Raw genomic sequence first — 12,558 nt, 5'->3', positions numbered from 1 at the left:
GAGAGAGGGAGGGGAAGACAGAGGGGGAGAGAAAGATAGACACCTGCAGACCTGTTTCACCGCCTGTGAAGTGATGTGAAGATAGACACCTGGAGACCTGCTTCACCGCCTGTGAAGCAACTCCCCTGCAGGTGGGGAGCCTGGGGCTCAAACCAGGATCCTTATGCCTGTCCTTGCGCTTTGCACCACATGCGCTTAACCCACTGCGCCACCGCCCGACCCCCAAAATGTTTGTATTTTTAAGATTTATTGGTATGACAGGTATGGGGTGGGTGGGAGAACCAGAGCACCACTTTGACAAATGAGGTGCTGGGAATCAAACTATGGACATCATGCTTTTAAGACCAAAGCCCTAGCCAGTGTACAACCTTCCCAAATGCAGTAGCAATTTTTAAAAATTGGGGGGAACTTTATTTATTTATTTATTTTGCCTCCAGGGTTATTTCTGGGCCTTGGTGACTGCACTACAAATCCACTGCTCCTGGAGGCCATTCTTCCCATTTTGTTGCCCTTGTTGTAGTTGTTATAGCTGTTGTTGTTTTTGATTAGGAAAGAGAGTAATTGAGAAAGGATCCTTACACCAGCCTTTGCACTTTGTGCCATGTGCACTTAACCTGCTGCACTAATGCCCAGCCCCCAGTAGCATTTTTTTTTTTTAAGCCAGCAGTCTTATATATCTTGTGTTTACAGTGTCTATGATTTTCACCTGTGCTTATTTTAATCTTACCCTGTCCACTAAGCATAACTAAAGTCCATTAAGGGTTGGGGAGGCAGCATAATGGTCTACAATTAACTTTCATGCCTGAGGCCCTGAGATGCCAGGTTCAATCCCAGCACCATCATAAACCAGAACTCTACTCTAAAGCAGTTTTTTTGGTTTTGCCTGCAAAACCAACGCTTTTAGCTCAGTGCCTGCACTACAAATCCTCTACCTAGAGGCCATCTTTTTCCCATTGTTGCTGTTGTTGGATAGAACAGAGTGAAATTGAGAGAGGAGGTGGAGACAGAGAGTAGGAGACCTGCTTCACCTCTTACAAAGCAAGGTGGGGAGCAGGGAGCTTGAACTAGGATCCTTATATCAATTCCTACATTTTGCACTATGTGTGCTTAACCCAGTGTGCAACCACCTGACCCTCAAAGCCTTTTTTTTTTTTTTTAACCAGAGGGTGAAGTTCTGGTTTCTGGTGAGACCGGGATTTGAACCTGAAGCTCTGCTAACTCAGGCTTGAAGGCCCTTGTGCAGAGCCACTACACTAGGTTAGCAATCTAGCAGTTTTTATAGTTCTACTTAAAAGTGTACACAACAGACTTTAATACCAGAAAACATATACAGGAATGAATTCCACATAGTAAAAGGCCTAAAGGAAAAAGAAAGCATAATAACCTGAGAGGGTTTTCCACTGCCAGCTTCTAAGCTTTCATTTAAAAATAGCCTAGCAAGTGCCCTATGACTTTATTTTCCCAGCACCCTAGTAAATAGCTCCCTGAAGACACAGATAAATCTTGCCAGGACAGACCTACTACCAACATTTTCCCCACTTTTTCCCATACATATTTCCCTTTATTTCTAAGAGTCTTTCTCAGCTTTAAAAAATTATTTGGCAAATCCCTCAGCCTATATTAAAAACGAAAAATACCTTAAATGTCATGTATGTTTTCCCCATACTTATTGCCTGAGTGCAACACTATAGTCATCTTTTCAAACTCCATTTAAACTAGAAATACAGGGCTGGCAAAGTAGTTCACTTGATAGTGTGCGCATTGCCATGCTTGGGACCAAGGTTAGAGCCTGACCCCTAACACACTGTAGAAAGCTTTGGTGCTGTGGTATGTATATGTCTCTCTCTGCCTTCTCTATTTCTTTTTAATTTTTAAAAACTACAAAGGCAATATACATTGTTACATAATAAACACAGTCTTTCATGGGTGGAAGTCATGTAAGCATTAATGAATTTAACCACAGAGTAAGATGAAAGGAATCAATTTTATAGTCAGAAAAATTAAAGAATTAAATTTCTTATAGTACTGATAAGTGCTGACTGTTACTGAAGTTCAGTAATGAGTACATGGGGGTTTGCTGCACTATTATACTTTTGTATATCTTTGAGTATTTCTGTAATTTCTCCTTCATGTTCAACTTTGCTAGATAAGATTAAGAACATAAACAACTAGCTCCATTAGAAGAATCAACCTTGTGGTCTGGGAGGTGGCATAGTGGATAAAGCATTGGACTCTCAAGCATGAAGTCCCAAGTACAATCCCCAGAAGCACATAAACCAGAGTGATGTCTGGTTTCGCTCCCCACCCCCACCCCCTATCTTTCTCATTAGTAAATAAAATCTTTAAAAAAAAAAAAGAATCAACCTTGAAAAATGAAATATTTTAAGTCTCACCAGTAGAATACCACAAGGAACAACCTGGTTAATGTCAAGTTATGGGGCAACTGCATATGGCAGCATAGTGAAAGGGGTCTTCATCTAGACCCCTTGTAGGACCTGAAACCTAAGTTATATCAGACTTTTCCAGGCCTTGCTTCCTGGCATATTTTATAAACAAGATGGCTCAAAGTCACATTCCTTTCTGTAGTCCAGTAGCTCACTGAACTAGAACTTGTTAGAATACAGATCTACCCAGTACAGACCTTTGAAATACATTAGAAAAGACCTCAGAACCAAGAATCTCATTACCATGCTCTAAATATGTTAGCTGGTGCAGGTTTGAAGCTTCAGAAGATGTCTCTGGATGTCTGTCAAGAGATATGTACCAACCAGGAGGTGACAAGACCACCTGCCAAACTCCATCTACTGGGTTGGATAATTGTGTTTCCTCTAGTTTTTGTGAGCAGACCAATGGAAGCTCCTAGCAAACACCCCTCCCCCCCCCACACACACTAAGATAAGATACCCTTATCTTAGTCTTTTAATACAATCTTAAGAATCTCATAAAAGGAGGTTTGCGCAGGTGGCGCAAAGTGCAAAGACCAGCAGAAGGATCCCGGTTGATTCCCCAGCTCCCCAACTGCAGGGGAGTCGCTTCACAGGTGGTGAAGCAGGTCTGCAGGTGTCTTTCTCTCCCCCTATGTCTTCCCCTCCCCTCTCTATTTCTCTCTGTCCTATCCAACAACGATAACAGCAATAACAACAAGAATAACTGCAAGAATAAAAAACAAGGGCAACAATGGGTAAATAAATAAATATAAAAAATTATATATAGGGAGTCGGGCGGCAGCACAGCAGGTTAAGCACAGGTGGTGCAAAGCTCAAGGACCGCTGTAAGGATCCCGGTTTGAGCCCCTGGCTCCCCAACTGCAGGGGAGCCGCTTCACAGGAGGTGAAGCAGGTCTGTGGGTGTCTCTCTTCCTCTCCCCATCTTCCCCTCCTCTCTCCATTTCTCTCTGTCCTATCCAAAAACAATGACAACAACAATAATAACAACAATGTTAAAACAACAAGGGCAACAAAAGGGAAAATAAATAAATATATATATAAAAGAATCTCATAAAAAAGTGTGATGACAAGTGGTCCAGGAGGTGGCACAGTGATAAAAGCTTTGGATTCTCAAACATGAGCTCCCGAGTTTGATCCCAGGCAGCACATGTGCCAGAGTGATATCTGGTTCTTTCTTTCTCCTCCTATCTTTCTCATAAATAAATAAAATCTTTAAAAAAAAAAATAAGTGATGACAATAAAAGTATTTCTAGTTTAACTATTTTTCAAGCCAAAATATGGTTTGAAGTAATTTCCCTATGACCTACAATGCTTCCTTTAATAATTCTTAAATGGTATATTTAAATGGCAATTAACAGAATACCTCAGGACTAGCAAAATAGTCCACTTGTATGCACCTGCTTTGCCATGCACATGAGCCCAGCCTCTATCAAACTACAGAAAGCTTCAGTACTGTGGTATCTTTTCCTCTCTCCCTCTTTCTATCTAAAGAAGATGCAAAGTAGTCAAAGTCCTGGAAATGACAAAAAAGAAAGAATAACTTTATTTTCATTGTTGAAGTTGGGATTTTTTTTGAAATATTTTATTTATAGTGATATATATATATATATATATATATATATATATATATATATATATTCAGAACACTGCTCAGCTCTAGCTAATGGTAATGCTGGAGGATTGAACCAGAGACTTTGGAGCCTCAGGAATGAAAGGCATTTTGCATAACTATTATGCTACTCAACTAAAGTTAGTTTTATGCAGTGTCAGGGCCTCATACATGCATCTAAGCCCTGAGCCCTACCACCATGTCACCTCCCTAGCCCAGAATTCCACTGTTTTGTGGCCGCCATTCTTTGTTCAATGATTAAATTCAGAAACTTTTTTTTTATTTCGTTATTGGGGGATTAATGTTTTACAGGCGACAGTAAATGCAATAGTTTGTACATGCATAACATTTCCCATTAAACTTTTTTTAAGAGGAGTTTTAGGTTCACAACAAAGCCTTAAATGTGTACAACTTCCTCCACTGTAAATACTCCCCATTACAGGGGTATATTTGCTATAGTCAACAAATCTATAGGGGTACATTACTATCATCTAAAATCCAGTCATGGATTATTTGTTTTGTACATTCTATGGGTTTTGGAAAAAGTGTATATGGTGGGTACAGTATAATGGCATAAATATATGACCACTGTAGCATCATAAAGAATAGTCTCACTGCCCTATATATCCTCTGTGCTGATTATTCATCCCCTCCTCCCCATAACTCCTGGAAATCACTGAACTTTCCAGTGTCTCCTCCCAGAATGTCACACAGATGGAATCAGACAGTATGCAATCTTTCCAGCTTGGCTTCCTTCACTTAGAAATATACATTTACAGGAGTCAAGCAGTAGCACAGGGGGTTAAGCACAGGTGGCAAAGCTCAAAGCGCAAGGACCGGCATAAGGATTCCGGTTCAAGCCCCCGGCTCCCCACCTGCAGGGGAGTCACTTTACAAGCAGTGAAGCAGGTCTGCAGGTGTCTGTCTTTCTCTCCCCCTTTCTGTCTTCCCCTCCTCTCTCTATTTCTCTCTATCCTATCCAATAACAATGACATCAATATTAACTACAACAATAAAACAAGGACAACTAAAGGGAATAAATAAATATAAAAAAAGAAAAAATATATATTTACACATTTTCCATCTCTTTTCATGGCTTGATAATTTATTTCCTCTTAGTATTTTATTTATTTATTTTGGATAGTGACAGAAATTGAGAGAGATGGGAGAGAAAGAGAGAGAGACAGACAGGGAGAGAGAAAGAGATGCAGCCCTGTTTCAACACTCATAAAGCTTCTCCCCCTGCAGATCCTTGCACACTGCAATGTGTGCGCTCAGTCAGATGTACCACCACCTGGCCTCTTTCCTCTTAGTATTTAAAAGCATTATCCAGGGAGCAGTAGTGACACACCTTGTAGAATGCACATGTACAATGCACAAGAACCCTCTCTTCTCTGGCCAAAGTAAATAAGTAAAAATATTTAAGAAAAATTAAAATATAAAAATAATACTCAATGATACCATTTTTATCTAGTTTACTTATTGAATGACATTTTGGTTACTTCTAAGTTTTGGAAATTGTCAATAAAGTCACTGAAAATATGTCTTCAGGCTTTTGCATAAATATGGCTTTTATATTCTGGGGTAAATAATAAGTACAGCAAGTGCTGAATTTGTAGTAAGAGTAAATTTAATTCTGTAAGAAACAGCCTAAATGAATGTAGTGGGGGCTGGGTGGTGGTACACCCACTTGAGCACAAGTTATCATGAGCAAGGATATAATTTCCAGTTCCTACTCCGCAATTGCAGGGGGAAAGCTTCATGAGTGGTGAAGCAGGTCTGTAGGTATCTCTCTCTCTCCCTCACTCTCTACCTCCCCCCTCCTCTTTTTCTCTCTTATCTAATAAACAAGAAAAAGAGAGAAAAGAAGAAAGAAAGAAAGAAAGAAAGAAAGAAAGAGAGGGAGGGAGGGAGAAGGGAGCAGTGCTCCATAGGGAGCAGTGGACTTGTCGTTCAGGCACGATAACCCAGTGATAACCCTGATGACAATAAAAACAAATAAATAAATGTGTAAAAATCCCAAGTGCATATGCATATATATATATATATATATATATATATATATATATGCGTGCAATATATGGTTAGTACAAAAAGAAAATATTAATAACAACCACATTAAATGTCTGAAATGATGACAATAAAAACAAATAAATGTGTAAAAATCCCAAGTGCATATGCATATATATATATATATATATATATGCATGCAATATATGGTTAGTACAAAAAGAAAATATTAATAACAACCACATTAAATGTCTGAAATGTTCAGACACCAAACATACTTCATTTCTATGATCTCATTTCATCCTCAAAGCAGCAATTCTATGAGGTAGGTGTGACAGAACTTCTGTCAATATTTGCTAATTGAGAAAAGCACCTAGATGGCAAGAAAATGGCACTAGAGAATGTCACAGACAAACCAGGCATTCAGATGCTAAAGCCCAGTTGCATAAATCATTTTTTTTACTTTACTCTTTTGGAAAAGAGACCAGCCAAAGCACCACTCTATCATATGTAGTGCCTGGGATTAAACCCAGGGTTTTACTGCTCTACCATCTCTCCAGACCTAATTATTATTAACTCTTTCTCCTCCTTCCTTTTCTCCTTCTTCTTCTCCCCCGTCCTCTCCCTCTTCTTCTCTCTCTCTGTTTTTTTCCCCATTATACTTGGTAGGACAAAGAAAAATTGAGAAGGGAGGAGAGACAGAGAGAGAGGGGGAAAAAAAAGAGACATTTGCAGACCTGCTTCACTGCTTATGAAGCATCCCCCCTGCAGGTGGCAAGCAGAGGCTCAAACCCAGGTCCTTTTGTATGCTGATCTGTGCATTTAACAAGGTAAGCCACCACCTGGCCCACTTAACTTTGCTTTAAAACGAACAAACAACAACATTCTCTTGTGCCTGTAACAGGAGGAGAGTGAGAACTGACATTATTAGCATCGAGGCCAACAAACAAGTCCTGGAAGAGATAAAGAGTTTTGGCTGGAAACCAGCAGAATCTGGATCTACAGATAACATTGTTCTTCCAATCTACTGTACAAGTAATTATGGGCTAGATTTTACCACTTGGGGGTATCCTAATCATGTACAACCACACCAAACTGACTTAGAAAGAAGCTCCAGAATAACCCCAAACTGCACATTCCAGTCAAACACTGTACTCACTACAAAGTCAATCTTTTTTTCCCCCATTTGTTGCCCTTGTTATTACTGTTGTTGTTAATTATTATTATTGCTGTTGTTGGATAGGACAGAGAGAAATCGAGAGAGGAGGGAAAGATAGAGGGGGAGAGAAAGGCACCTGCAGACTTGCTTCGCTATTTGTGAAGCGACCCCTCTGCAGTGGGGAGCCACAAGCAACAGCCCGGATTCTTCCGCTGGCACTTGAGCTTTGCGCTATGTGAGCTTAACCCGCTGCGCTACTGCCTGCCCTCTCCCCCCCCCCCTTTTTTTTACCAGAGCACTGCTCAACTCTGATTTATGGTGGTGCGGGGGATTGAACCTGGAACTTCGGAGCCTCAGGCATAAGAGTCTTTTTGCATAACCACTATGCTACCTATCCCTACCCCTAGTCAATCTTTAAAAATCATTTTTCTCCCTCCAATCATTCACTTTAAACCCAGTTTATATAATTCTTCCCTCTGTCCCTCTATTATGCATGCAGTTTTTTAAAAGCTAAACACTAGTAAAGCCAGTATAACCTTGAATCCTTCTCCTTACCCGACCACACTAAGGCACTTTATTTGTCCATATGCATCGTCTCCATAGAAAAAGAACCTCCGGGAGTCGGGTGGTAGCGCACTGGGTTAAGCGCAGATGGCGCAAAGCTCAAGGACCAGTGTAAGGATCTTGGTTCGAGCCCCAGGATCCCCACCTGCAGGCGAGTCGCTTCACAAGCGATGAAGCAGTCTGCAGGTGTCTGTCTTTCTCTCCCCGTCTTCTCCTCTCTCCCCTTCTTTCTGTCCTATCCAACAACGACATCAATAACAACAACAATAACTACAACAATAAAACAACAAGGGCAACAAAAGGGAATAAATAAATATTTTTTAAAATAACATACTTTAAAAAAAGAGAGAGTAAAACAAATGGAAGTCTGATAGTGCGAGGTCAGGCAAGTATGGTGGTTGTGGCAACACATCCCAACCAAGCTCCAGTGATTTTTTTTTTTTAATATCCTTTTCATTGCCCTTGTTGCTTCCATTGTTGTTGTAGTTATTATCACTGTCGATGTTGTCATTGTTTGATAGGACAGAGAGAAATGGAGAGAGATGGGGAAGACAGAGGGGGAGAGAAAGACACCTGCAGGCCTGCTTCACCACCTGTGAAGCGACTCCCCTGCAGGTGGGGAGCCGGGAGCTCAAACAGGGATCCTTATGCCAGTCCTTGCGCTTTGGGCCATGTCTGCTTAACGCGCTGCGCTACAGCCCGACTCCTCACCCAGCACCAGTGATTTCTGATGGGTGATCAAACTTATGTGTGGTCTTGGGTTGTTGTGACAGAACAAAACTCCTTTACAATTAATGACCTCTGGAAGTTTCTAGATGATGGATTCATTCAAACTGTTCAACTGCTGACAGCACACATTCAAACCGATTGTTTAGTTCCTTGGTAGGAGCTTGAAACAAGATACCTTTCAAATCCCACCACACTAAGATGATGAATGTCCGCTTTCGATGTTATTTAAGGCAAAATTATCACATTGGGACCAAGACCATTTGCACACCAAATTGTTGTAAAAAATCCACTTCTCGTGGTCTGGGAGGTGGCACAGTGGATAAAGCATTGGATTCTCAAGCATGAGGTCCCGAGTTCAATCCCCAGCAGCACATGTACCAAAGTGGTGTCTGGTTCTTTCTTTCCTCCTATCTTTCTCATAAATAAATAAATTCTAAAAAAAAATTTTTTTTTTTAAAAATCCACTTCTCATCACCAGTTATCAGTTGCTTCAGAAAGGGGTCTTTCCCCTCACTTTTAATGATCATCATATGAGTCATCAAATGAACTCTTTGAGTTCATGAGGAACCCAAATGTCGAGCTTGCTTATATATCCCAGCTTCTTCAGAGGGTTATGAATGCTTGAATGATGGATGTTCAACATTTCTGCAATCTCAAGTGTCATGTATCATGGGTTTGATTTGATCAATCCCTTTATTTTGTTGTTATCATCCTCAGTGGGTCTCCCTGACCAAGGAGCTTCTTTGAGATCAAAATTACCAGCATGGTGGGTGTAGACAGCATGACGGTTATACAAAGAGACTCTCATGACTGAGGCTCCAAAATCCCAGGTTCAATAAATTCATGGATTTCTCCCCATCCCTTCTCTCTCTCTTTTTCTCTCTCTCCCCTTTTGTCAACAGGATTGTGGCTGGGACTCGATGCCTGCATTACTCCACCACTTCCCAGGGCCTTTTCTTTAAACAGACAGTGAGAAAGAGAGAGATGAAATACCATGCTACTGCTATTTAAACTCCTTGCACACACTCCCATGCAGTGGATGAAGGCTCACCTCTGGGCCTTTGACCATGTGACCATGTAACATGACTGTTCTGTTGTTATGTAAGCCTCCTCTCATAATGCCCCTATGGTCTGACTCTGGCCTAGCCCCCAACTTTATACCCTCCTTTCTACTCTCCAGACCCCTGTAGGAATTTAAGTTCCATGAAGACAAGGACAACACTAGCACACAGTAGATGCTAACAAATACATGTTGGAGCATAATGTTGCTTAAAAGCAATTATAGCATTTTAAAACATTAACTTAAACAAGTAAACTATTAACTGAAATACATGTGGTAGAGGGAAAGAATTTTTTTTCCCCTTAAAGCTAGAGACAGAGTGAAAGAGATGACAGCATAAAACTTCCTTCAATGCAGTGGGGGCTGAGCCCAAATATGGGTCACACACATGGCAAAGTGAAAGAGCATCTGTGTATGTGTTGTATTCGGGATGATTAATATAGGGCTTAGACTATAGTGGCACTAAAAATGTTTGTTAAATTGTTATGCAGACCAGAAACAAATAAGAGGAAATGTGACACTGACATTCGTGTCTATTTAGCTATACAATACAAATTACCAATGTCACTTAAGGCTCACATTTAGGTAGTTATTATCCCTCTTGTCAGCACCAGTCCCCATCTTCTGGGCAAAGATCTAACTATAGTCAGTCGGAAAACAGAGATGGTTCAGAGTTGACACATGGTCTGAGAGGCAAATAAACTAAGGAAACAGTATGCTACAGGCTTGAACTCCTACATATACTTTATATATAAGACCACAAAACTCTCTACCCTTTGGTCACACAGGAGCCAGACACAAGCTCTCAAAGTTTCACACATGTCCTGCTCTCTCCCACTAGCTCTCTGGCCCTCTCTTTCCCCAGTTTAATTCCAGTTCAGCCCTATAAGATCTCAGCTAAGGGGAGTCAGGCTGTAGCGCAGCGGGTTAAGCGCAGGTGGCGCAAAGCACAAGGACCGGCATAAGGATCCCAGTTCGAACCCCGGCTCTCAACCTGCAGGGGAGTCGCTTCACAGGCGGTGAAGCAGGTCTGAAGGTGTCTATCTTTCTCTCCCCCTCTCTGTCTTCCCCTCCTCTCTGCATTTCTCTCTGTCCTATCCAACAACGACAACAACAATAATAACTACAACAATAAAACAACAAGGGCAACAAAAGGGAATAAATAAATAAAAATAAATATTTTAAAAATATATATTAAAAAAAATCTCAGCTAAGTATTATTTTTTCAGCAAAGTCTTACTTGGTTCACATTACTCTTTGCCCTGCTAAATGACCTCATTTAATATATTTTTATAGCACCCTCTACCATCCTTCGTCACATAACCACAATAGAACTAAGAGTCTTTAATTCTTGAGGTCAGGTGGTGGCACACCTGGTTAAGCACACACACTACAGTGCACAAGGACCAGGGTTCAAGTCCCCAGTCCCCAACTGCAACCAGTGAAGTAGTATTGTAGGTATCTCTCTCTCTACCTCTCCCTTATCTTTCAATCTCTGTCTCTATGCTCCAAAAAAAAAAAAAAAAGTACTGGCACAAGGTTCCCAGTTCGAGCCCCCGGCTCCCCACCTGCAGGGCGGTAACTTCACAAGCAGTGAAGAAGGTCTGCAGGTGTCTTTCTTCCCCCCTTTGTCTCCCGCTCCTCTCTCCATTTCTCTCTGTCCTATCCAACAATAATAACGACAACTTGGTGTACTGTCTTATTATAGAAAAGAAACTGCTCAGATTCGGGAACTTGAAGCATGAGTTTACAGGCTCAGTATTGAAAGTGTAGAACTTGCATGTGTGAGGTGCCAAAGTTCGATTCTCAGCAAAGCAGTGCACTGGAGTGATGCTCTGGTTAGCCCTCTCTCCAATAAACTAGTGTGCGTGTGACTCTGTGTTTTTAAAGGTCCTACCAATGGTCTGTGGACTAGACAATTTCTTTTCTTTTTTAAAAAAGTTCTTTCAAATTATTTTTTAAAAAATATTTTACTTATTTAATTTTGAGAGAGATGCAGACAGAGAGACAGAGAGGAACACTACAGCACTGCTCAGCTCTGGCTTATGGTGGTGTGGGGGATTGAACCTCGGACTTTGGAGCCTCAGGCATAAGAGTCCGTTTGCATAACCATTATGCTATCTCCCCCACCGGGACTAGACAATTTCACGGCTGTCTTCCGCGGAGTATTCATTGTGCATATGCGAGTCCTTTCCACGCACAGCGCCGCCCCGAGTTGAAGCGCATATGACTCCCCACATCCCGCTGCGTCCCCAGGTGCGAGACCTTCCCCGGAGGCGCAGCGGCCTCGGCGAGCAAAGCTGGGTCCCCGCCTTGCCCCCCACCCCCCTCGGCGCCGGTCCGCCGGGTCCCAGAGGCGGAGCAGCCACCCGGAGAGCCGCGGCTCACAGGAAGCCGGCCGACGCCCTCCGTAGCCGCTCAGCCTCTACGGACGTGTCACGCCCCTCGTCCCCGCCAAGGACTCGCTTGACTCAGAATACACCAGCTCCTCCGCTCGCGACCAGCCCCTAAACCCAACCACTTAAGCCCGTCCCTCCCTGGCCCCTACCTGGCAGCCGCCGAGACCATGGCTGGTCAGCTTCATCCTTCCGCCTCGGAAGTGACGTCACACCAGCGGATCCAACCAATCGCATCCCTTTAGATTGCGCACGGCACATAGGATGTGCGTCCAGGAGCTGGTAAGAGGAGCAAGATTTGGGAGCCTGGCGCCGTCGCAGCGGGTTAAGCCCACAAGTACATGGCGAGAAGAGCAAGGGCCGGCGTAAAGATCCCGATTTAAGCCCCCGGTTCCCAACCTACAAGGGGTTAGTCGCTTCACAGGAGGTAAAGTAGGTCTACAGGTGTCTGTCTTTCTCTCCCCCTCTGTCTTCCCCTGCTCTCTCCATTTCTCTCTGTCCTAGCCAACAATGACGACATCAATAACCATAATAACTACAACAACGACGATAAACAGCAAGGGCAACAAAAGGGGAAAAAATAA

General features: G+C 42.3%; 1 protein-coding gene across 3 annotated transcripts in view; it reads right to left on the bottom strand.

Moving 5' to 3' along the window:
• Positions 1-12,226, bottom strand: part of DHRS7B (dehydrogenase/reductase 7B) — a 59,798-nt gene extending 47,572 nt beyond the window's left edge. For 2 of the 3 annotated variants that reach the window (XM_060203266.1, XM_007529671.3), the window contains exon 1: positions 12,127-12,194. In XM_060203266.1, the coding sequence (XP_060059249.1) occupies positions 12,127-12,146 (20 nt within the window). In that variant the 5' untranslated portion in view covers positions 12,147-12,194. Of the gene's footprint in view, positions 1-12,126 lie in introns of all 3 variants that reach the window. The other variant, XM_060203268.1, reaches the window with a different exon arrangement.
• Between the last annotated feature and the right edge of the window lie 332 nt (positions 12,227-12,558).

The sequence above is a fragment of the Erinaceus europaeus genome, chromosome 12, assembly GCF_950295315.1.
Source record: "Erinaceus europaeus chromosome 12, mEriEur2.1, whole genome shotgun sequence".
Lineage (NCBI taxonomy): Eukaryota > Metazoa > Chordata > Mammalia > Eulipotyphla > Erinaceidae > Erinaceus > Erinaceus europaeus.
Note: the sequence above shows the minus strand (reverse complement) of the source record. Positions and strands in the feature narration are given on the sequence as shown.